General features: G+C 45.0%; 1 protein-coding gene across 4 annotated transcripts; it reads left to right on the plus strand.

The window, feature by feature from the left end:
* Positions 1–425: 425 nt before the first annotated feature.
* Positions 426–24,066, plus strand: Ankrd10 (ankyrin repeat domain 10). Of its 4 annotated transcripts, none has more exons than XM_050136922.1 (6): positions 426–796; positions 3,062–3,214; positions 6,905–6,996; positions 15,789–16,024; positions 19,886–19,981; positions 22,881–24,066. In XM_050136922.1, the coding sequence occupies exons 1-6, from the start codon at positions 596–598 to the stop codon at positions 23,342–23,344; spliced, it is 1,242 nt and encodes a 413-aa protein (XP_049992879.1). In that variant the 5' UTR covers positions 426–595; the 3' UTR covers positions 23,345–24,066. The 4 variants fall into 4 exon arrangements, with proteins under 4 accessions (XP_049992879.1, XP_049992882.1, XP_049992881.1 ...); XM_050136925.1 differs by lacking the exon at positions 426–796 and adding an exon at positions 1,507–1,526; XM_050136924.1 differs by lacking the exons at positions 426–796; positions 3,062–3,214 and adding an exon at positions 11,365–11,526 and having other exon boundaries at positions 6,915–6,996.
* The last annotated feature ends 2,184 nt before the right edge of the window (positions 24,067–26,250 follow it).

Below are 26,250 nucleotides of genomic sequence, written 5' to 3' on the forward strand. Positions count from 1 at the left end.
CCAGGCAAGGTGTTCAGTCGGGGTTTGCCTCCGGTGTCCGTGTTACTGAAGCGTGATCTCCGGCGCGGCCGCCTCGGACGTCCATCACAGCCAAGCCTCGCCCTTCAAGGGCAGGCCCGACCTCGTCTACACCCCAGCGCTCGCAGCAGCAGCCGCGATCACCTCCAGGCCCCGCCCATTCCTGGCTGGCTCAGGTACCAACCTCAGCACCAGCAGCCTAAGGCGGTGTTCCCGGTCAGATCCACCCCTGTCCCGACCCAGGCCCCGCCCCGGAGTTCAGGACCCGCCCACTCTCGCCTGGCTCTTGAGGCAGTGGCCTATCAGGCTCGCCCTGTCCCAGGCGCAGGCCCCGCCCCCGAGCCCAAGCCCCGCCTCATCCCGGGCAACCGCCGCTTGAGACAGCGGTCTCAGTGAGGCCCCGCCCCGCCGCACAGGTCCCGCCCTCAGTGCTCGCCGCGCTCGGCAGCGGGTGGGACACGGCCGCCGCTCGCCTGTCTTTTGTGCTTGGGTAGTGGCGGACTCGCAGGCCTTCGGCCCGCACGTTCCTCTCGCCGGTCCGAGTCGCGCGCGCGGGCGCGCTTGCCAGCGACACACCATGTCGGCGGGCGCGGGCGTAGAGGCAGGCTTCTCCAGCGAGGAGCTGCTGTCGCTCCGCTTCCCGCTGCACCGCGCCTGCCGCGACGGGGACCTGGTCGCACTTTGCTCGCTGCTGCCGCACACGCCTCGCGCTCACCTGGCCGCCGAGGACTCCTTCTACGGCTGGACGCCGGTACACTGGGCCGCGCACTTCGGAAAGGTGGGCGCTGGCACTTTAAGGCGCCATTTTCCGCGTGGTTTTCCGTGAGGGTCAGCGTGCACCCCACGGTGCCTGGAGAGCGCGGCAAAAGCTCCGTGCCCCCCCCCCCCGGGTTCCAGGGCGCATGTGCGGCAGAACGCGGTCGGCGACTCAGCGGGTGGGGGCGCGAAATCTTCGCCGGCCCGACCGGCGCCTCGAGGGGGTCTACGGCGCATGTGCAGCGCCGCGCGCGACCGGGGACCTCGGGGGGCGCGGGGAGTGCTGGGAGGGCGGAAAGGAAGCGGGGTGGGCCTAACCTGGCGCCCCGGAGGGCCCAGGGCGCATGTGCACCGCTCAGAGAGCGGGTGATGTAGGCCGCAGTCGGGGCGGTTGGCGCCGAGTCCGCCCCGTCCTCGGACGACGGTGTAGACGGTTCCCGCTCAGGAGGAGGGAACGGAAAGCGGTGCGGGCCCGTGTAATAGAAACCCCTGGGGCAGAGCGCCTTTAAAGCTGGAAGGGATGGGCGCTGCCCTCCTCGTAGTCGTGGGTGTCAGGTCTGCACCTGATGGGACCGCAGGCGGGATCCCGACCGGGGCCGCCCTCCTAGCCTGGGAAGGATGGCTTACTGTGCAGGCGGGCCTCGGTGCGGGTGGTCGCTGGGAATCCACCGGCTGGGCGTCTCCATAGTTACCGGGCTGCGCCTCCGGCGCCGCAAAGCGACCGACTTCGCGGTCTACCGTCTTACCCCAATGTAAGATAAAAACTGAAAGACCTTTTTCACTTCCACCGAGGACGAGGTGTAGACTTGGCTGTAGAGACCAGTATGGTAGCTGAGGCGAGGACTCTGGTTTTGAGCTGTCTTACAAACCTCGATAGTCTCACGATGTGGAACCATCTTGGAAACCCGTTCTAACTAGGAAGGAAAGCTCTTGAGATCGCAGAGGCCGAGCCTCCTTCCCCAGCCTGTTGTCTCCCTTTCTGAAGGTTTCCAGTATGTTTTCCTTAGGATGTACCAATGATGCTGAAGTTACCCAGTCGTTTATGAGGGTTATTTATTCCCGGAAGACTGGCCATTATTAAGGCTTAATTATACCTTACTTTTACAAAATGACCCATTTGAAAGTACTTTCCAGAATTCCAAACCCAGTTTTCTCGGTGGAACATGGCCTAGCTAACAAGTTCAAGTCCTGGGAACTCTCTCCGTGTTAAACGTTAATTAAAAGCTTTTCATTTGACACCTATTTATCTTACCACTGGTTTGTACTTTTATTTTTCCCTTGGGAAATTAAAGGAACTCTTCACCAGGCATTACTTTCTACCTCTGTCTAACACTGTGGTGTTTAAATCTGTTCACTGCCTGCTGTGCAAGCTTTGTAGCCTGCCAATCAATAAAACTCAGAGTGTTTTATTGAAGTGATCTGTCCTTTATAAGGACAAGCTTACTAGCACGTGCTTTAATCCTAGCCGCTGGGAAGGCAGAGGCAGGCGGGTCTCTGAGTTCAAGGCCATCCTGGTCTACAACGGCTTGTTCCCAGGACAGGCTTCAAAGCGACAGAGAAACCCTGTCTCGAAAAACCAAAAAAGGAAAAAAAAAGACAAGCTTAAATTGCTTACAGTGACAGAGAAGGAGACCCAGGGTCCTGTTTGCTCTTGGAATTGCTTGCAACCAGGCACAGCTTCTTCACGGCCCTGTGGTCAGTTGAGGAGAAACAAGCAGTCCAAAATTGGAGAGCAAGTAAGTCCCAAAAATTTCCTGGCCACATGGCAGGCACTTGCTGGAGTCATAACCAGCAGCCAGCACAGTGGGACCTGGCTGTGTCTTGTCTTTGCTTGCTAGTCTTTCAGTTAGTCACCTGCTGGGTGAGCTCAGCTGTGGTGTGACTTTTTTTTTTTCCCCTAATTTTCTTTCTGTTCCCTTTTTAAAGACTGAGAAGGTGATGGGGAATCAGCTTTGGGTGGCATTCAGTGTAGAATGGTTGTTTGTGCATGATACAGAAAAGTCTGACTGTAAAGAGTTTACTATACTTAAACATTTTTTGTGGCCTGCCAGTCAGTAACATTTTTATCCTGTGTGAAAGTCTTGATAGAAGTTTTAGAATAATTCACTCTTAGCTTAAATGTTTTAAAATTTTTGTATAGTGTTGGGAAGAGATTAACGTATTGTCAGAAGGAAAATTAATGGTGACAAAAATGCCACCACTGGTGACCGTTATGGAATTTAGACTGTGTCCTGTTAGTTGCTGTACTGACACGTCCTGTTTTTGTGCCCCCCCCCCCTGTTTAAAGTTGGAGTGCTTAATCCAGTTGGTAAGAGCAGGCGCCTCGCTGAATGTCTCCACCACTCGCTATGCCCAGACCCCAGCCCACATCGCTGCTTTTGGAGGACATCCTCAGTGTCTGGTCTGGCTGATTCAAGCCGGGGCCGACATCAACAAACCGGTAAGAAGGCCTGATTGACACTGCCCTTGTTGACTTTTCCAGCTACAGTTACTCACAGGATGCTGTTTTAATTCAAGGCCTTAATTACAGATTGATGTCTTTACCTGAGGCGAACTGGAATTTGTTCCTTCGGTTACTTGTGGATAATACGCCCTTTCCTTCTGAGGCATGCACCCAGTTTGTAGAGTGCTTTTACCTGTTAGGTGACTCACCCAGATCTGGTCCGATGATCTGCCCAAGGTCACAGCTGATAATAGAAGGCTTTTGGCCCACAGCCCGGATTTCCTGGCACCCACTCACTGCTGCCTTAACTTCATAGATACAGAAGAAACACATCCAAACTACCAAAAGGATGGCTTTTATTGGCTTCAAAGTGGGTTTGCCCTCCAGGCACAAGTTGGGGGTGGTGATTGGTGTAGAAACGTCACTTTAAATGTCGTTTTACTTAGTGGGAAGCGTGAGTGGCTGAGAAACTGGTATTTAAGGGTGCAGACTAGAGGATATATGAGTCAGAATTTTTATGATGTGTTTTAAGTATGTTTACGTTATTAACCTATAGTAGAGAAACATCCAGTTAGATGGTCTGAAATGGAGTAGAGAGAACTTACTGCCCAGCTCAAAGGGTGGATTACATACTGGCAGCTCTGGTAGCTATGTTATGCGCCTTTTTTCCCTCTTTCATTTTCCATGTGCTTTTCTTTTTTAAGAAAGAATTGTGTGGGTATGTGCACCTGTTTGCTGAGACCAGTGTTGGCTCCTCTCAGAGCTAGACTTAGCGGTGGTTGTAAGCCACCTGATACGGGTGCTGGGAATGGAACTCGGGTCCTCTGGGTAAGCAGTACATGCTCTTAACTAATGTGCCAACGTTCCAGTCCCTTATGTGTTTTCTTATCCTCATCAGCATCCTGTGTGCAAAGGATCTTCAATTCCTCTTCCTTTTCTCTTTGCTGAGGTTTTGGCCTTGGTTATAACAGCTGTAAAGCAGTGTAGTTCCTTCCTGAGATAAGTTAGCTGCCCACATGAAATGGCAAGTGTTTTGGTCCTGGGTCGGAACGAAGACAGTAGGAGAGGGGTGCGGGGTGTGTTGTGCAGCTTTTTGTCACTGAGACATGAGTAGAGACAGCTTTAGATCCTTACATGCTCTCTTCTCTTACATGAATTTTCTCCTTTGCACTCTCACCTTAAAGGGCAGAGGCATGTCTGTCCATCTGCCTGCTATCCATACTGTTGCCTCCTGGTCTCTGCAGAATGGGCACTGTGGGTTTGAGTCTAATATCTGCTTTGGGCTGTCTGGCTTTGAACAAGTCACTTACTTATTAGACTGTGGTTCCAACTCCACCAATAAAATATGGATAATAATTCCATGAATGGAAATATTTCATATTCGCTGTTAATACGAAATTTAAGTTTAGAATTCCCTATGTGTTAACTTTAGGTAGTTAACAAAGTGTGTAATTTAGTGAGGTATAAAGAAATTGGTACCTTTTTGTTATGTGTGCCTTTTAAAAGAGAGATGCTCCTTTCAGCTAGCATTTCGTTTGTTGTTTTTAGCAGATAGTGAGAGTACAGGCTCACAGGTGTGCCTCTGATGTCCCCCCTATTCTCTGGGGTGCCTTCAGATAGCACCACATGCCTGACTTCCCAGGGCAAGTCTTCCTAGCCTTGCTGGCTGTTGCTGCTTTGCTGGGGCACTGTGAAATGTAAATAGAGACCTGAGCCCTGTTTGAAGAGTTTTCTCCTTCAGGGAGGAAGTCACAAAGCTGGGGCTGGGTAGTCCTGCCTCTTCTCTGACCACTGTTAATATCCCTCCATCTTTTTGAGAAATTTTTTCTCTTGTTCCAAAATTAACTGTAAGGGCTTTTTTTCTTTTGAACGTATTTCACAAAACCTCTTCTAAGCCTGTTAGCTTTCCTGCAGAGTATGTGTGTCTCTGTGTGTAGTGTTGGTATATGCTCTATGTGCTCTTGTAGGTGTGTACAGACAGGTGTGTGAATGTGTGTGTGTATATGGGGGCTGGAGGTCAGTGTTGAATGTTTACCACAATCACTCAGTCTTTTTTAAGATTGTTTCTCATTGAACCTAAAGCTTGGCTAGTCTAGCTGGCCAAAGAGCTTCAGAGACTTCTGTGGTTCCCATTTCCAGGGTTACAGACGCACAGCGCCTTGCCTGGCTTCCATATGGGAACTGGGGCCCAAACTCAGTTCCTCTTGCTTGTACAGTGGGCGCTTTACAGATAGAACCTTCAACCTGGGCAATTTTTGTGTAGCTTTTGTCTCTTTGATGGACGTGGTAGCACACGCCTTTAATCCTAGTGTTAGAGAGACAAGGAGTTGGGTCTGTGTAGCAGGTTCCAAGACAGCCAGGGGCTACACAGTTGAGAGAACCTGTCTCCCACAAAGGAAAAAAGTGAAAGTAGTTTGCTTAAATATCTGGGTTCATCAGTAGTTCATGATTAGTCATGTGACTTGCTGTTTCTCTTTCTTCAAAAACAAGCCCAACTTTTTCCTGATTAGACCCTTGTAGCACTTTATAAAGTCCATGTTTAAATAAGTGAACACTCTTCACTGTGCAGAGCACTGCGTTTGCTAAATTTATGAATGGCCATTTCCCAGGGACCCACACTGTACAATTTCTTTATCCCTAAATTATGTGGTGTGCTGGTACTGCCAGCTGCTGCTCCCGGGAACCTTGAAGTGGGATCCATTCAAGTACTGGCAGAGCTCTCCCTCAGGGCTTCCTAGACAGCACTGGGTGTCTGAGACCCTCCTCTTGCTTGCAGCTCTGGTTCTCACAGCTTGGAGGGATTTCCCTGGTTTTTGTTTTTTTGTTTTTTTGTTTTTTTTAAAGATTGTATTTATTACATATACAATACAGTATTCTGCCGCCATGTATGCCTGCATGCCAGAAGAGGGCACCAGATCTCATTTTTTTAGAAGGTTGTGAGCCACCATGTGGTTGCTGGGAATTGAACTCAGGACCCCTGGAAGAACAGTCAGTGTCCTTAACCTCTGAGCCATCTCTCCAGCCCCCTGTTTGTTTGTTTTTTAATGACTATTGTACTCCTTCCTGAGTGGCTTCCCTGGGTGCTCACTCCTTCTGTTTCCTTTTGGTGTCTCCAGTGTCTTTGCCTAGCCAAAGGTCTGTTAGCACTACAAAGCTTTCCCTGCCCATTACCCCATCCTCTGGCTTGAGATCAACTTTTCTAAAATACAGTTCCTGTCAGGATAGGGAGTTGAAGCAGGCTCTCGTGTCTTACTGGTGTTGGCTCTACAGAAGCTATAGAGGAATAACAGGAGGTTGGACTTTATGTTACCTTATAAGTTTTTCTTGACCTGGGTAGCTGTTTTAATGTGAATTTGTTTTTATTTGTCGTAAGATAGTTATTTTGAGTTTGTATACAACACATTTGTACCAAGCTTCAGGATAAAATGGTGGGTAAATCAGCATCACTGGCCTACACCATCCATGTGGGACACCTCCCAGGTCTTCCTCCATGCCCTGCAGCTAACTGGTGGAGCAAGCCTGCCCTGCAGCCTGGTTTTCCGTGTGGTCTCACAGGTGACTGCCTTCTCCATTTCAGATTGTGCTCAGGTTACCTTTTGTCAAAGATAAGGGAGGCTCTGTACTCAATACCTACGTGTCACTGCCAACAGCTGTGGTAAATCTGAGCATGTGCATTCTGTGTTTCAGGACTGTGAGGGGGAAACTCCCGTTCACAAGGCGGCCCGTTCTGGTAGCCTGGAGTGCATCACTGCCCTGGTAGGGAACGGGGCTCGTACTGAGTAAGTGTCTTCAATTATTCCTCTCACCTAGAGACTGCTCGAGGTGTTCTGTACAGAAATAGCATTTAGAGCAGCAAAAGCCTTAAAACAAGGTCTTTGTTTCTAGAGTTAGCAATATAGTTTGATCAGGGTTAGTGAGAAAGGCTGTGCTAGGCTGACCACTAGCAGATCTAGGCTTCTCTCCGTAGCCAGAGTGAGGCAGCAGAGTGAATGAAAAGAGCAGTCGGTCCATTAGAGACTTTGCCACTAAGTCATGTCACTATGGCAGGTCTTCCTCACACTGTCTGCCAGGCTATAATTTCACACGGGGAGGCCTGGATTAGAGTCAGGTTTTTGCAGGTCCCTCTGGCTCACAGTCTTGAAGACTGTTTCCAAGTCTGGGTTTCCTTAGCAGTGTGAGGCCTCGTTTAAAGCCTCCTTGGACCTCATGATTTACAGCTTCTAGTAAACGAGCTCCATACATAAAGGCTTAACTTGCTTGGAATCTGATGCTGAGGGTTAGTTTAGAATGTTCTTATTTTAGTGCTATTCACATGAGCTGTAGTCTGTCACCCACTAGAACAGTGCTAATGTGTGAGTGTGTTAGTTCTCAGAAATGTGATCTTGTATGCAAATCATTAGCTAGCCATAGCATTATGCATCATTTAGGTATTATATTCATTTGTTTAACTTTTTTTACATTGTAAAAATTTTCTTCTGCAGTTCACAGCATTAACAAATGGATGCGGTTTTTCACCCCTAAATCGTTGAGTATAAGCTATAGAGAGCTGCAATAACCAAGATAACTGAGAATGCCAGCTGTTAAATTCTACTGTAACTTAATGAGTAATTCATTTAAAAGTTAATTAGAAACCACTTTATTTTAACAGGAAATGTGGAAATTGAGACTCTTGGATGTGATGAGACCCAGACAATTTAGTTTAACCCTTTGGTTTCCATTTTATTGTTCCAACTCTGTATTACAAGTAAATTCTGAACTTAGATCCTAAGTAACAAAACCATGTATGTTAGCTCATGTAGGCATGTCTGTGTCCAGAGCTCACCCTAGTCATTGTCTTAGCTTCCGTTTCCTTCTTTATTGGCTAGTTTTGCCATTAGTTTGGGCTTGGTGGTTTAATGTTATAAACACAGCCTGTGTTGCCTAAGCGTAGCAGCACATTGCAGAAAATCCAAGCACCCAGGAGGCTGAGACAGAATGAGTGGACCTTTGAGGCCCACCTGAGTTACATTGTGAGACCCTGTCTCAAAAACAAACAAAAAAATGGCATATATTAACTGCTATATTTTAAGGACCCTTGTGACCATTTAGTTGTGATGGAAGGTAAGGTAAAAAAACAACTTGATAATGTAGATATATATTATATAATCTTAAAACATTTAAGATGATTCTCAGTTGCTTTAAAGTTATAGAATCAGTTTTATCCACTGTACTTATATTAAAAACTTACACCTTTAATAGCAAGCTTTGATTTTAAATTGATTAAATTACTTAATTATCATTTATGGAAATAATGGGCAATTAAAGTTGGGTTTTTTAAATAGCTTTTTTTTTCTAAATTATGCTTTAATTGGTCCTGAACATTTTATTGCAAAGATTTTAATTTTAATGGATAGCTTAATCCTTTGAGCCAGTAAATATCTGTCAGTATGTCCTTTTTTTTTTCTTTCTTTCTTTTAAGTAGGTATCTTAAAATATGAGTATCTTTTATTTACAATTCTGTCCTTGGTTACAGGACCCTCAAGTGTCTCTTTTCTACCAGGTGTGGCTGAGCATGGCCTCGAGTGTCAGTCTGTCCCCCATCTCAGTACAGGAGCCACCCCCTCGAGACCCTGCAGTATGGTGACTGCCCTGGACTGAGCTTTCACATTTTTTTGGAAGGAACATTTAGCTTGAACTACCTAGGCAAAAGCAATTCTTAAAATCAGAAGTCTTTGGCTTAGAGTTAGAATACAGGTAGTCATTATTTATTGCTATTATGTGTGTGGTTATTCAGTTTATTATCTAATGAAAATGTCGGTTTTGCTAGTAAGCTAAATTGAAAACTGCTTCTTGGTGTCTATTCTGCACACTTTTATAATGTATCTGTTTAGTCTGTTTATATAAGCAGTTTGAGTCCCCCAAATAGCAGCGCCTAGATCTCTGTTCCCTTACAATGCTGCTTTACATGGCCACATAATAGTCCCAGCACAGAATAGGTCTTTTTCCCCCTAAGACCAAAGGTTTAGCATTAGTTTCCTTATTTAAAATTACTTAATATATTTTCCATTTCAGAATGGGTCAGATTGTTAATTTATTTTATAATCTATAATATTTAAGAGATTAAAAACTTTCCTTTTCCTGTGAATAGGTTAAAAGCTGCCTCATACTGCTATTTTTAAATTAATGGTTTTGCTCTTAATTCCTACTCTGCTTTTTATCTATCTGCTACATTGCAGTGGCCAAAGACTAAAGTTGTGTTTTTCTGATCATCAGGTAGATAGTGAGGGTAACTGTGTCTGTGGTAGTGGTTTGTTGTGGCTGACTTATTAATGTAGGTTGCAGCTGTAAGATAACCCTTTTCAGCAGCTGTGCATCGTATTAAATTTTCTAGCACCACACGTGAGTATGCTGATGGACTTTTGTTTTCTTCTCTTAATTTAAATCTTGAATTTTGGTGCCAAGTTATCTTTCCACATAAGCTTCTGCTGCTGGCTTATGTGGCAGTCATCAGTAATTGCCGTTGTTCACCCCTAAAAGTCCGAATACAGAGACTCAAATTCCAGTTCTGTGAGCACACTAAATGTTTGTGTACCTTAAAGGACCTTGAGCTGTATCTAAGCATGTTGAACTCTGTTGAATTTCTGAATCAGTCTCACATGATGTGGAAGGCAGGGATGATACCATTCTGCCCCTCTATAGAATATGGCTCCAGTAGAAAGTTGTATATTTTATGTCAACCAGATCTAGTGTGGTACCTTAGAAATAATTACCGTGTTAGCCCAAGAGCAGCCTTACTGTCGAGGAGACGGCTGAAGAAGCAGCATTGGACTAAGATAGGCTGGCTCCTTCACCTTGTGTAGAGATTGGGCTCAGTTGTCTCTGACAGCAGCAGTCCAAAGTGACAGTAGGCCAGCCACAGTTGCAGGCTTTGTGGATCTGCTAGACTTTTGTAGTCACTGAAGCAGGTGTATGGGCTTTAGCTGGACCCTGCCTAGATAGAGACAGGGTCATCACCAGGACAAACATCACAAACGTATGTAGAGTAGTATATCAGTTCTCTTGTAACGTTTTTATGGGCAAAATGTAAGCATACTGTCTTAGCCATTCACTTCTGAAGTTGATGGTTAATTCATCTCAACATATTTGTCCTTCAGAGCATCAGTCCTGCTAAGGAGATGTCTCAGACTCACCGTGACTGAAGAGTTCTTCCATCCTCGTATGCTTGCCTCTTTTCTCATTGTCCCTACTGCAGGATGGAGGTGGCTGTGCAGGTCTGCCCACAGGCAGGAGCAGTCAGTATATGACAAGGCTCCAGAGCTGAAAGACTTACTTAGAATTATTAGTAACTTAAATGACATAGATTTCACTGTTTCTTTAACTGTTACTTTTATATTAAATGGTGTTTTAAAAACAAACCAACAGTTTAAAATATCAATTTTTCCTCTCTGCTAAGTCATGGTGGAACATGCTAGGTGTTTTAACGTATGCAAACAGTAATTGTGGTTCACTTGCAGTGCTAATCATCCTCAGTAATGTTGAACTTGAAATGAAAACTTGGCACCAAACTTACTCAGGTAGAAACTTTAAAAACAATAGTTTCTTCCTATTGTTAACTGAAGAGTGCATTTATGAAAGTCTTCATGATTGATTATGTGTTTGGATACCAAAGGGTTAAAAATACACCTGTATTTCTTTACTGCAATAACATGTTTGCTAATGTTTTGTCTGTATGAATAGACATTTAGTAAATGTTTTTATTTTTTTATCTTTTTTTAATGATTGCATTTATTTGCTTATTTCCATCTAGGAATAGTTACTAATGTATTTGCGATACAGCATACCAAATTTTAAAGTAACCAGAATCGTGAGTTGATGGTTTTTAGTCCATACTGTTAAACTTTTGTTGAAATATTGACATAAATTGGCTTCACACTGAAGTTCCTAGAGGTAACTCTTTAAAGACAGCGCTAAAGCAGTGAAAGCGGTCACGCCCCAGTGGCTTAGCCCTGTGACTGCCCTGCACCTCATGTGTGTATGTATTTTTAATCCAGTGTTGCCTGCAAATGTGATCCCTTATGATTGACGTTTCCTGTGTATGAACCATGCCCGTTTTAAGTCACGCAGAAGATTCTGAATCTGTAAAAACTACACATGTCAATGTTTTACAGCTACATAATTCGAATTGACTTGGTTTTTTCAAGTAATCCTAGAAAGGGGGAGCATTCACATAGAAACTGCTGAAACTGCCACAGGTGCTTCTCCGAAACCTTACGGTTGTGGCATTGAATGTTCAGTATGGCTTCCCTTCTGCACACAAGCATACTGTTGAGGTATTTGTTGCGGTGATTGGTTTTAATGCTAATCTAGGAATTCAGATATAGATTCTTTAGATTTGCATGCTTTGCTTACCCTAATTTATGATATCTACCCTTTTATTTGTAAACTAACAATAGCTAAATTCAGATCAGAATTTTAACAGAAATATTATTTATATAAAATTGTGGTTATTTTTTGTTGTCACATGGCATTAGCATAAAGAATATCACAAAGGTGATGTGACCCCTTGAATTGTGAAAATGATAGCATGACCTGTGATTATTATGTTAATTAAAGTAAAAACAGTCATTGGAACTGCTTCTCTACTCTGGTATTGTGACACTGTAAGTGGAAAATCAAAGGGGCAGCTGGCCTCAGTGGCAATCGGTTCCTTGGGAGGAATTCTTGAGCAAATTAAAATTGAATGCTCCATTCAAAGTATTCTTACAGGAAATTGTGTTTGGTGACAGTTTGATTCATTTTTGCCACTTTGGCAAAATATTTCATTTGTGGCTGGGATTGCTCTCTCATGCTCGTTTTCAGATTCTCGAAGATGAGCCAGACGTCTGGGAGTGCAGCTCAGTAGTTGAGAGCTTGCCCAGCAGTAGGATCCCTCAGCTGGGATTGACAGGCATGGGCAGCAGGTAGCGTTCTGCCAGCCTCCTCCTCAAGTCCATTTCAGAGCTTCAACAAGACTAGAGTTTTTAATAGACTCCCCATTTTAGTACTTTTGTGTGTGTGGGTGTTAGGACCAGAGAGAGTGGATAAGGCCTAAGGATCATTCTTAAAAAACAGTTTTAGCCATTTCTCCCAAGTAATATATCTTTATTGGTACTTCGTTAGAGTCTGTCGACAGGACACAGGTAGTCCTGTGGTGAATGCTGGTGAATCAGGCTGAAAGGGCATGCTGTTAGTTAACAAGCACTTGACCCAAAGTAGAGTGGACATAGAAATCGTAAGTGAATTGTGTCATTCATTTGTGTGCCCACCTGCCATGGGATTTAGAAAACTAGGGCAAGGAAGGCTGAGATTACCTCCTTAAACTGGGAACACTACATAGAGGCCAAAGGTACAGTTAACTTGGTATAGTCTGACAAAGATTGCTGTCTTGCCTGTCAAAATACTAAAGTTGAAATATAAACTAAACAGTGTGTGAAACCAGAATTTAAAGACCCAAGCTTTTTTTTATTAAAAATTACTATTTTATGACTAAGGGTATAGATCAATGGTAGGATGCTTACCGTGTGTGCACCCCAGGATTTGATCCCCAACACTACAAAAACAAAACCCATGTTTTGAGGGGATATAACTAGTGCTATCCTGATTGATGTGCAAGCCCACATAATTTTTAGCCTCTAATGAATTGAAATTAAGTTCGTAAAAGTAGTTGGAAGACCTAGAAAGCAGTACTTGTTCCGCATAGTCCCACGTACGGATTCCGCCATGAGGCTCTCAAATGAGGCGTAGCAGATACTGAGACAGGAGTGCTTGATCTGATAGTTGTCTTGGTATCCAATATTTTGTGATAGATTTGGCAGTTAGTAGAAAGTTTCTTTTTGTTTGACTATATAGTGAATCCAGTAGTGTATAAAACAATGAGGAGGACTCTGGGGGTCCTGGTTGGTTTGAGGGGAGCAGCCTCATGCTTGTCAGCAGCTCTATTCCTGGCCCATGAGCTATAATTTTAACAGGAATCAAAACGAGAAATAGTGGGCATTATATGTGAAGTTGCATGTGACTCAGATTGTCTCTGCAGGCATTGTGTAGCACAGATGTGTAGACATAGTGATGTGTCCCATTCACTTTTTAGAACTTTTTGTTTCCCATTCTTCTGGTCCTTCAAAATTGTAGCAAGGCTCAGGTTGACGTTTGACTCTACTGCTGCTGCACAGGATGGCTTGGCTCTCATTTTCTAGGATTTTCTCTTACATTTGAAAGTTGGACCCTATAAACATCTAGAAGTTGGTTGGCTCTGGTGGTAGAGGAAAGCGCCAGTGTTAGTGGCTGCCTGGGCGATGGGGGCAAGCTGTTAAGCCTGTTGTGATTTATGTTGCAGATTTCCTAGTGCATTTACTTACCCTGTTATTGATGTTGGCTTCCCATTTCTGCATTTTTTCATTTTGGTGAACAAGACCATGCTTATCCACAGAAATGACCATTTGTGGGCGAGTGAAACAGTGAGTTTAGTTCCCAGACCCCGTATGGTAGAAAACAATAGTCTTTAACAGGTTGTCTTCTGATCTCCATACATAGATCAAAGTGCCCATGTATTATATACACATGCAAATCTAACAATAAAAGTGTTTGTTAGAAATTTTGTCTATAGCGTTGCTCTTGTCTTCAAATTCTGAGGGAGTTTGAATTTTTCAGTTTGTTTCTTGACAAGTGGACCTGTCTAGACCATCCTTACTCTGCTATCTGATAAACTCCACACATTTATAAGAAATGTAAGTCGTGTGACTGTGTGGGACACTTAATATCTGTGTATGTCATGTTTTAACAATAGGTGGGCTTTGTTTTGGCCATGTATTAAATCTTTTTTTTTTTAATTCATGTATCGGTAAGATGCTACAAAGACTCTACATCAGAATTCATTGTGCTAAAGTCTTCTTACTGGTCCTGTATATAATTGCTTTTTATTTTTAAGAAAATGCTACTGATTCCTGGAATTCTCAGGTCTTGCCTCTTTGTATCTCATTCAACTGGACTTGAGGACTGGTAAGATAACTCAGTCAGTAGAGAGCTTGTTATACAAGTAGGGAGCTGATTTTGGATCCCCAGGTATTGAGGAGACAGGCAGATTCCAAGAGTTCTCCGGCCTGCCAGTCTAGCCACATCAGTGAACTCAGGTTCAGTGGGAGACCCTGTCGCCACACGCAAGATGGAGAAAGATTGAAGTTCGTCTCTAGCCCCTCCCCCCACACACACACACCGCAGCACTACACATACAACAGACTGCAGGCATGTGCATCACATGCACAAACTGGACTTGAGGACTTGAGTCTGTCTTCAGATAGGTATTACATTTCCTCTTTTTATTTTTTTAAATAAGTCTAATGCGTGTCCAAAACACTTTGCAGTCTAAGCCTTGTGCATGTGATGGAATACGAGGCTGTGTTATCCTTGTAAGCTAAGAACGTTATTTGTCCCTGAGCCTGTAGTTTGGTGTTCCAGTTTTAAGTTTTTCTGTTTGTTTCCTTGACAGTAACTGTCAACCAAGGCCTTCATTTCATCAGGTCTTGGTTGGGCGTGGAGGATAGCTGGCTGAGTAGGTATGCATGCTCCCCTCACTGCTGCTGTACCCTGTGCCAGTTGCCGAGCCTGAAGCCAGCAGCTGCTTCCCTGCAGCTCTGCTCTCGGCAGCGCTGTCCTCACCTTCTGAGGGAGCCCTCACAGCATAGCTTTGTTCCTTGGCTCTCGCTGGTTTCTCCTGTTGACAGATTACGCTGTTTCTTTCCTGTTTGACTCTGGCTTAAATTCTGCCAGTATTTCTTTCTCCATGACATTTTTTTTAGTGTTATTCCCAGGCGACAGTAATGAGTAGGACTGAACCTGGGGAATGAGCTCCGTGGTGCTACTGCAGGGTGCTCAGGGAACTAGTCACCCAAACGTCATAGGTTTCCAACATGATGTGCTTCTGCAAGTTTTCCTACAGAGGACAAGTCTATCAAAACATAACTCACCTTGTCCAAGGTGGTAGGGCCTGTGGCGGGTCACTTTGTCAGAATACTTCTGAATTTGTCTAAGATGTTGGGATCTATGGCAGGTCATTTTGCCAGGATACCTTCTGAACTTCCACTTAGAGTGTCACATATCAGCCACAAATCTGGCTTGTTGCTACGCTGTGACTTTGCGTGTTCAGGGAGCCACTTGATATGAATGCCATGGACAATGTTGTCAGTACATGTTTGTTATAATTTTACTCAAGCTAAAGGATGGGCTTTTAAAATTAGGTGCAGGTAATTCAGAATCTGTTTCAGATGAAGTCTGAAGTTAGAATAAATTTAGATTCTTCAGACTAACATAAAACACAACTTTAAGAAGTCAAATAGGAAGTTACCTTTTAATTTAGTATATTGATTTTTTTTGTTTTTACTGTCTCCCGAATCAAATATGTGTAGGAAAAGTTAGTTACAGACCAGGCTGATTAACTGCTCTCTTAATGAAGATTTGCTGTAGATCTGTTGTTACCTTCAGATAGTTTAGTCAGTTTGGCAAGAGCAGACACCAGGGTCAAGTGCTACGGGGTGTAATTCATTGTTTTTGTGTTGTACAGCCTGAGAAATGCCAGTGGCCTGACGGCAGCAGACATTGCACAAACCCAGGGTTTCCAAGAGTGCACCCAGTTTCTCTTGAGCCTCCACAACCATCAGATGAGCCGTTTCTGTCATAATGGCACCTTGAATGGAGGTCACGAGAACATACTTCCCAATCACATTAGCCTGGGAACAAATCGAAAGAGATGCTTGGAAGACTCAGAATCTTTGGGAGTAAAGAAAGCTAGAACCGGAGGTGAGACCATGTGGGAGTGGGAAAGAGCAAGGGCCCTGCCCGACAAGTCCCTTCTTCATGGCTAAAAGCAGCTTTTAGAGGCACCTTCTGCCAGATACTAAGCACTGAGAGAGTTGTATGTGGGGGCGTGGAGACCTGTCTGTCCTGTGCTGCACTGTGAAGAGGGGCTGCTTACCAGAAGGGAGGTGTGGAAGTGGCTTATGGGTAGCTCAAGTGTGAATGAATAGGACCTGTGGCTTCTGAGTGTCCTTGTACTTCCTCTGTGAGCTAGGGGGGCATGTTTTCATTTGTATTCGTTTACAGTGTCACCGGTAAAGAAATCTGCCATCGAGCCTGATTTTGTTGTTAATTTCTGCGTTGTTTCTAAGCTCCTAAGAATTGTCAATGGCTGACTGTAGTGGCGCCAAGTAAGACTTGCCGAGGATGACCCTGTCCTGTGCAGCAGGGCACCAGACAGATATTCATTGGCTGCCTAGTGGTGCCCAGAACTTGGTGTGAGCAGCACCGTCTTTCTCCTGCTCAGCACTGTCCAGCATGGTCTCTGTTACTGTATCACAGCCATTGACATTTCTTCACTGCAGGTTTTTGTGTTACTGTGACTTTAGTAGATGAAACATATGAACGAACACATTAATAGCTTAGCCAAATTGGAATTTGTGTAATTTGTGGGCCTCACAGCTTCATAGAGGTGTGCTATATAAGCTGAGTGTGGCACACCGGGACGGGTTTAGACTGGCAAGGTGTTGGTTAGTTGATAAGTATGGTAGTTACTTGTACAGTGTTCCAGTTTATTTGTTAATGTTTTAGGTTCTTTGTTGTTCGAGACAGGGTTTCTCTGCATAGCTTTCAAGCCTGTCCTGGGTTTGTGGACCACCCCCAGCTGTTAATGTATTTTTTAAAAGACTTTTTCTGTTTCATGCAGTACCTCGTTGGTTTACTGAAATTGGAGTGTTCATCTTAATATCAAGTGTGTAAATTGTACATTATCTGTTATAATTGATAGATCCTTTAAAGATAGTTATTTGCTTTTCTTTATGGCTATTACATTTTAAATTCTGATTCAATTTTAAAAGCTAGACTTAGATTGAGAGATGTCTCAAAGCTTAAGAGCGATGACTACTCTTCGAGAGGTCAATTCCCAGCATCTGCATGGTAGCTCAGTGCTGTCTTTACCTCTAGTTCCAGGAGACACACCTCAGTGGGTTTCCCTGGGGCACTCACCGGACCTTCCTGTGGTGTTGAGATCAGTGGTCTTTGGTTCTTAGTATTTGGAAAGGAGTTATTTTCCTGTTTTTGTTTTTTCTCGCTGGTGCATGGGCTTTGTGGCAGCACACACCTTTAATCCCACCTCTTGGTAGACAGAGGTAAGTAGATCTTTATGAGTTTTAGGCCAGCCTGGTCTACAGAGCGAGGTGCAGGCCAGTCGGGGCTACTCGTAAGGCTTTGTGGCAGAGGACAGAGAGAATGTCCTTCACATTTATTGGATGTTTTTATTTTGGTGACAGTTTCACTGTGTGGTCCAGCTGGGCTCAAACTTATGATCCTTCTGTCTCAGTCTTCCAAATGCTGAGAATATAGAAGGCACCCCACATCTATGCTTCAGGTCAGCGGGTGTAGGTAGAAAAAGGCAGAAAAAAAAATCTACTTTTCAGAGATGCGAACTTGCACAAAAACAGTAATCTATAGTTGCCACTTTCCATGAGGCCTGAGTGTCTGGTGCGGCTGTCTAAGGAGTACTTGGGTTTGACTGAGCAGACACAGCAGAATGGGGACCAACACTGGTCACTGGCCTCAGGGTCCCAGTGTGTGCATTGTTACTTACTCAGCTGCATTATTGACCCCTCTGGATCACAGCTGGTGTGGTTGCTGTGGTGACACTGGCCAGTTGGTACCTAATTCCTGCTAACTTGGGACTTTGAAATTTAAAACAGCTTTGTGTGAGAAGGACAGCTTAATGGCTGTCGTTCCAAAGTCCTATTTAAACTGCTTTGTCTGACTCGTGCAGACTGTCCATCCTGCACTGCTCATTCAGATGGGTTCTCCTCGTGTCTCTGGCACCTTTGGTTTCAGTCTACACATTAGCATCTGGGTGGGGTGGGGAATGGAGTGTTGGTATAAATAATTGGAAAGACCCTCCTGCCTCTAAAATGAGAGCTAGTTAAAGCTATGAAGTTTATTTCTTCTATTTTGAAAACTACTTCATACCCTGCGTTGTTTATTTCTGTCCTTTGGCCCAGAAATAACTGTAGGTATTTATTGAAGAAATGTCAGCAGAGATGAGCATAGGAGGCTCGTGACCGTGCAGTTGTGAGAGCGCAGAAAGACTCTGTTGCCTAAGGTGTCTGGGGCCATATGGTGAATAAAAGACTTTTGAAGTAGTTAGCATACAAAATAATATGCTCCAATATATTTCATACATGTATCATTCCTTGCTTATGTTTGACACCCCCTACTCTTCCTTCCTACTAATGTCCTTTCCCCAAATAGTCCTTTCTCCTTGCACCTGCATGTGCAGTGTGTGTGTAAATCTAGATTTACATGTGAGAGAAGACAGTATTTTTGTGTCTAGCTTATTTTGTTTAGTGTGATATCCAGTACATAAAACCTGCAGATGACGTGTGCTTTCCCTCCCCTCCCCGCTCTCTTGAGACAGGCTACTCTGTAGCCCTGGCTAGCCTGGAACTTGTGCCTTGCCTCAGACTCAGAGAGATCCACTGCTTCGTTTCTCTAGTGCTCAGACCACACAGCTACACCACGATTTCACTCTGTGCTTGAATATGAGAGAAGTCACTGAAGCAGCATGTCGCAGCAATTCTCAAAGCCATTTTTATCATGATTTTAAAGGAAAAAGGAAGCCCATTCTTATCAGTTAGAAGCCATTTGTCAAAGAGAAGCAGTGAGAAGATTGCCAGGTTTGGGACAGAGGTGTCTACAGAGTGTGTACCTGAAACGATGGTGTCTGCACTTCCACCCGCAGACAGAATGGCAGTCTGTTCTTCTGCCTCCCATCACAGACTTTCTAGTATGTACCTTTGTGTTGGGGACTCAGACTGGACATTGCCGGGAGTGGGTCCCCATGGACAGCCTCTGCTTGAGTGCCACCCTTTCCATATTTTTTTTTTAGTTTATGGGACTTTTTTTTTAATGTCAAGATTGTTTTGAATGCTTCATGTTGAGAATTGTCTTCAGTATTTAATTAAACCCACTTTTTGTGGAGGCGAGGTGGGATACACTTAGAATTATCTCTAGGTCATACAACTCTGTTACCCAAAGAACAACCTGGGAATTACAGCTTTTACCATTTAAAAAATGAGCAGAAATCTGGAATTCATGATTTTGAGCTAAAATTGCATACATAAACACTTACTGTTTTTTAAAAAAAAGTACTTTCATGGGCTGGAGAGATGGCTCAGAGGTTAAGGATGCTGACTGTTCTTCCAGAGGTCCTGAGTTCAATTCCCAGCAACCACATGATGGCTCACAACCATCTACAATGAGATCTGGTGCCCTCTTCTGGCATGCAGGCATACATGGAGGCAGCACACTGTATTGTATACATAATAAATAAAATCTTTAAAAAAAAAAAAAAAAGTACTTTCACAACAGTATAAAAGTTCACTAGCACCAGACGGTGGTGGCACACACTTTTAATCCCAGCACTCAGGAAGCAGAGTCAGGTGGATCTCTGTGAGTTGGAGGCCAGCCTGGTCTGCAGGGTGAATTTCAGAACTGTCTCGACAAATAAAATATTTCCCTAGTGATCTTTGCTTCTTTAAATTTCAGTGTAGATAAGGGGGGTGGAAAGCGTGGCCTTGGTCTCTTTGGGGCACGGAAATCTAAACTTGCCTGTCTCCTGTGCAGTTCCCAGCCTGGATCACACCATGCCACTAGCAAATGGCGAGGCTGAAGACGACGCTGAGAGAATGCATGTTGACAGAGAGTTTACTGCTGTATCAGGTGGGAGTGGACAGTTTCCTGTTAGCTGCAACAACACCCCAGTGGTCGAAGACACCAAACAACAGGAGAGTGGTTCTGTTGGACCCAAAGAAATAGAAATATATACTGTTTCAGCAATGCAGACCCCTTGTCGTTGCAAGAATCAGTATGCTTACTATTTCTAAGTTCTCAAACTTTGCACTTTCTTGTCCAGTGTCTTTTAAGAAAAAAAATGTTCTATTATAATTTAATTTTTTGGCACTTGTATGGATGCAAGAATTAAGCATTTCATTGAATTCTAGTGCAGTGAGAGCGAGTGCAATCCCGTTCTGATTTGAAGCATTTACATGATGTGCCTTGTTTGTTCTCATGAGGTCTGCAGCTGGCTTCCTGGCATGGCCTTTGGGTGACTTTGCACGTGCTGTTGCTTATATTCTGATGGCAGTGCAGCAGGTGGACAGCTGTCAACACTGGGAACTGTGGGGGTGGTGACTGGCTTGTGACCCACTTGTGACAAGTTTGGGATAGTTGCCCCACGCTCTTGGTTGTTTTGGTGTCTACCAATCCTTTGAAGACTGTTAAAGGGCTGACCATTTTCAACAGTGTTCTACGTGTTAAAATGTTCAGCAGTGAAAATAATTAACTCTTATTTTACAGTTTAAAGTCAGAGAAGCTTGGGTTTTCCAGGCTTTAGGGTTTCTGAAATGATGTATTTATTGGCATGTGCCTTTTTCTCCTGTTCTTTAGGTGATGACAGAACACCATGCTATTTCAGTATGTCTGTCTGTTTAGAGATACTGATTTTCTTTATAAAAAGGTTTTATTATTTCTTTCTGTTCCTTTCTTTACTGGGAATAAAAGGTCACCTGTGTGTTTTCAAACCCATGGGAAATGTTTCTGTGCCCCTAAGTTGCTCTGCAGTCAAGGGTGGTGTACTCACCTGTGAACAGTTGCTCAGAGAGTACATTTTAAATAAGGCTTTCTGTCAGCAGGTGTAGTTTTACCTCACAAAGAAAACTGACAAAAGCCGGAACCTGTCCTTTATGAAGATGACATCGCTCCCTCCCTGGTCAGGCAGGAGTAACGGCTCTCCTCTGCTTCTGTTAACAGCCAGCCCGTGCTAAGCTTGTGGGCAAGCTTTTCCTTCAAGCCAGGTGGTTCTGGATGTCAGAAGGCCATGTGAGTCTTCTGATGCTTCCCAGTACTGTCTGACTGAAGAAAGGGGTTAGGAATCCCTAGAAAGTCTTGTAGTTCCTTGAGTGAAAGCCCGTAGAGACAGCAGCTACTGCCCTGGGGGCTGCAGAGAAGGAAGGCTTTTCTCCTTAATGCCGCTCCACACTTAGGAAAAGCTGTTGTAATGATGCCTACGCATTTTTAATGCCCCTCATTTGAGACTCGCGGAGGGTGAGCTTCTCCGGTGAGCATATCAGAGACATCTTCCCAGCTGGGCCTGGCTACCTGGACCCAGTGCTTTGTGGCTTCCATCCACAGCTGAGCAAGTGTGTGAGAGGGGGAGTAGAGTGGACTCAGCTTCTCCTTGAGATGTCAGTCATTGCCGCAGAGGAGGCTAGGCGACAGTAAGTAGTGAAACTGGTTTACTGCAGCTGGGCACTGACACTGTCTGTAGGGCATCAATAACTTTGAAATTCTCCGTCCTGTTTATGAGTTAGCGTACAGGAAAGATGATTTATACTTTATTTTTGGAAAAAAATTTCCCCTTGAGAAAATCGTGCTTCATTTTTTTTTTAAAGTTTTGTTCCTAGTACTTGAAATATTCATTCTCTAATACTGAGTTGTTTACAGAAAACTAAAATTTCAGGGGGAAATTATCCTCTGAATGTATTGCAATTTCCAAGTTATAATTACTACTAATATCCAAAAAGAAAAACTGTTGATGCCATCTTGATGTTTTGTTTGCTTAGGAACCACAGTCCTTGACAGGACACTTGCAAACTGTGGGGTACAGGAAAACGTCCCTGTGCTCCTCCACAAGCCACTAGAACTGAGCTTGAGTAGACTTAGTGTCTGTCTGTCTCAACAGCCCAGAACACTGAGATAAAACTCAGTATTACCAAGCAAGAGCTTGTTTTTTACTGAGTGTGGACTCCTATGAACATGAGTTTAATTCTCTGTGCTCTAGCCCTGTGCACCCACATGTTCTCTGTACAGCATCATCTTGTCACTGGACATTTAAATCCGCGGACTAAACTGTTCACTCTTTTCCCAACATGAGTGTTTTCTGAAAATAACCAGATAGGAGAGTTTGGCTCTCAGGGTCATCTTTGATGCTGGACTCAGCAGAAACCCTAGGAACTGCTCTTGACCCAGGACCGTAGGAGCCACTGGTGTTGATAGTTGGCGGTGGCCACCGTTCTGTGCTGTGCCAGTGCACTGAGTGGCATCTCGGGCTGTATGCCGATAATGGGTATTGATGAGACAAAAGCAATTCTTTTTACTAATGTGTCTGTGCTGCCCTGACTGGGAGGCATCCCCCAGTGGTGCCCTAGTTCCAGCTTCCTTAATGTATCTACTTCATTGCCTTTTCCCTCCTTGACTAGAAAAGTTCAGTGTCGTAAGTGGAGAGTGTTCTGCTGGGTTCTGATGTACCTTCTGGGTTGGCTTAAACTGTTCTTCAAGGGTTCAGAAGATCGGTATCTGCTGCTCTGTGTTTACTTTTGGTGATCGTTTTATTTCTGCTCTCCAAGGCTACTGAAGTACATATACTTTTCCTATCTTATAGGAAAATACTGCAGTTGTGTCTTCTGCCTGTATAACCTTGGAAAAGGAACTGGTTTGTTTAGAAGAAAAAAATAGCAGTACACAAACAAGTTTTCTAGAATTGTGGCAGGGATTGAATATGTGCTAGTTTCTCCTTCCCCGTTGGTCTGTGTTTTGGTGACAGGTATATTTCTTAATGCAGATATGAAAAACTGTAGCTCCGTGTTGAATACATTGACAAATGGAAGTGTCATCAATGGACATTTGGACTTCCCCTGCGCGACCCAGCTCAATGGGATGGAGAGCAGGAGTAACCCGTGCTTAACAGGACCTAATGGAGTTAGCAATGGACAGCCATTTTCCAGTGACCAGGGTTCTGTCTGTGCTAATGGGACTGAGGAGCCAGAAAAGACCATGGGTGTTAACCCTGAGATGTGTGGGTCTCTGCATCTGAACGGGAGCCCTAGTAGCTGTGTGGCCAGCAGGCCGTCCTGGGTGGGGGATGTGGGAGAGAATTTGCACTACGGACACTACCATGGGTTTGGGGACACTGCTGAGAGCATCCCTGAGCTGAGCAGCGTGCTCGAGCACTCGAGCTGCGTGCGGGTAGAGCAGCGCTATGACAGTGCCGTCCTGGGCACTATGCAGCTGCACCATGGCTCCTGAGCCCAGGCGCCGACCTCAGCCACACTGCGGTATCAGCCTGCGCCGTTGGTGCCGCAGCTCTCTGAGAAAGGACTTGGATTCATTGACGCAGTTGCCAGTGAGTGCGGCTCTGCGCAGGGAGCTTCCCAGGGCACAGATCTTTCTCATGGGATGATGTGTGTGCCTCCTGCGGGGAGCACTTTGTGGATGGTGTGGGTTAGTGATGAGGGGCCTGGTGACACGCGGGCATCCTCGAGTCATTTGCCACTTGCTGCAGCACTCGCGACAGCATAGGACGAGGCCGTCAGTGGTCAGGGCACAGTACTCTCCCTTCTCCCACGTTTCTACTTGGTCTCTAGACTTTTTACCACGGATAATGGTTCTCTTTATATTTAGTGGAAGTCACTGTTTGTAGGAACTGTCAGGTCAGAATATTTTACTATGGTGACCTATTTTTTGTTACTGTTTTTTGAGGTTTTCTGCTTAAATATATATACCATATATATCCAGTTAACTGAGAGAATTTTGGATTTCTCTTATTAAAACTGCATTAAACTTATGGTTTTATAGAAATTAGCTTTTGTTTAGGCCACTAGTTAGGCTGCGAATACTGCAATGACTTCTGGTTTCTGTAATAGCAGTCGGTGCAGAGAAGCCGTGAGATGAAGGAACCAATGTAAGAGTGTGCTAGCATTTTCTTTTTAAACTGTTCTTTACAAATTGAATAAAAACCTCACTGCTGATCTGTTTCTCTGGAGTGTCCTTTCTCAGTGGGGTTGGTCGGGAGGTATCTGTTGGGTTTGCTCACACTCTTCATTCTGTGGCCCTGTCTTATGAAGCCTCTTGAAGAAGTTGTATGTCTGCAGTATTGCTGCCCTCAGGGACTTATGGGTTGTAGTTGCCATGGTTACAGTGAACTTCAGCCTTTTAAGGGTGTCAATTTAGTTAGATAATTAGAGTAAAATAGTCACCTGGCATGCCTGCAGTGGGGTTCTGCAAACTGCCATTCATGTTATCCTTGTACAGCTTAGACTTACATGAAGAAGGTGAAGTTTTGAAAATGTCCCTGTCACAGCAGTCAAGGTCAGAACCCTTGCTTGAACCCTGAAAACCACTCACCAGGGTCTGAGAAGCTGCCTGCTTTGCTGACTCTCTGGTGAGGCTTAGTCCCATTCTCTGGATTGTGCCCCGGAGTATCAAAGGCTTATACAGAAGCAGTTTGTCCACAAGTTCATGGGCGACTCTCTCAAAATATTCTCTAAAGGAAGCTGGAGAGATGGCTAACGGTAATAGCGCTCCCTGCTCTGCTGCTCTTCGGAGGCCCTGAATTCAATTCCCAGCACCCACATGGTGACTCACAACATCTAAAATAGAACCTGCCCTCTTCTGGCAGGCATGCATACATGTGGACAGAGCACGTACACAGTTTAACAAAGAGTAAGAGGATAGAAATCTTGAAAATTGTCAGAATATGACTGTTCGGGAAATGCTACATAGAATCCGTAGTGGCGGGACAGGATGCTTTCCACAGGAGGTTAGTGCCAGCTGTTGTCCCCAGCCCTAGTAAACAGATGGACACTGCCACTGAACGGAGCAGTGTGAGCTCCGCTGTGCACATTGTGCAGGGTATTGGTTTAACTAGGCGAGGGCCTGAAGGAGGGAAACACTTTCTGAAGTGGTCATTTCAGCACCCTCCGAGAAAGGAGCGCCAGCGAGCAAGAAAGGGTTTTCATTTTATTCAGAAGGAAAGGTGTGAAGCCACATACAATTGACATTCTAAAAGTAGAATAAGGCCACATGAGAACAGCCCAGCTTCCTCCTGCCACCACCTCCCTGTCCTCAGGGGACCTCTGCGATCCACAACCCCTAGTTAATGTGGTTACATGTTCTCGGAAGCACTACTGAAATTCTAGCAGGGGTGCACCTGTCTCGGGTTTCTGCAGAAGGTGTTTTCATGATCGTCATGGGCTGACTTGGCCCTTCTGACAGTTCGAGGTAACTGAAGGCCAATTTTGCAAGCATGGTTCATGAATCATGGCATCAAATAGCACATTACGTCGCCAGCACGTGACAGCAACACCAATTCCTTATCCTGGGGTTTGGAGTTGTCCCCAGAGGGAGAGGAATGTGAGGGGCATCCTGAAGAGATCAGTGACTGTCTCTCCAGCCATTTGGGCTCCTCAGCCGAGGATTTCGAGCTTGAGCTACTAAACACGGTGCCCTCTGGGTCATGGCTCCCACATCCCATAGGAGGCCAGGTGGGTCTTCCAGTGACCAGAGCTGGAGGGCATGTTCTGTGCCTAAGAGTGCCGTGGGCAGAGCGTGCGGCTGGACTGCATCATTCTGGGGGCAGTGGGCTCCAGTAACCACCAAGGTATAAAGATGCGAGTTCCTAGAGAGGCCAGAAATTCAAATGTCATGGCAACAGGTAAGCAAGAAGCCAGGGACTCGGTGGACAGTGGAGCTCGGCTCTAAGCTCTTCACAGACCTTTGGACAAACACCCTGCTCACATCGGATTTGGGGCAAGTCTCCATCTCCAGAGCCTCCAAACTGCATGGCCTTGGCTTTTCATCCCTGGGCATGGTGACTCGAGAGCCACAATAGGTACACCTGTCCCCTGGGCTCCAGTGGGAGTTGTTCCGGGAGGTTCCGAAGAGTGGGTTTGTAGCCCCTGGCCAGAAATGCCTCCTGGGTTTGGAGTTCTCCACGGCAGTGCGGTCAGCTTACAAGGAGCCATGCTCTTTGAAGATGAATGCTCTCATCTTTCAGTGTGTGGACAGATTGCAAGCACTTTTGAGGTCGCTCCCAGGATCACAGAGCAGGAATTGTCACCCTCGTGGAGAGTCATTTCCCTGGAAGTGGGTTAGTGAGTCCACGTCTAACTGCCAGCACATCAAGCCCTAGCACACCTGGGGATGTAGTGGGG

The sequence above is a fragment of the Alexandromys fortis genome, unplaced genomic scaffold (assembly GCF_014885135.2).
Source record: "Alexandromys fortis isolate MF-2015 unplaced genomic scaffold, M_Fortis_MF-2015_v1.1 scaffold_3, whole genome shotgun sequence".
Lineage (NCBI taxonomy): Eukaryota > Metazoa > Chordata > Mammalia > Rodentia > Cricetidae > Alexandromys > Alexandromys fortis.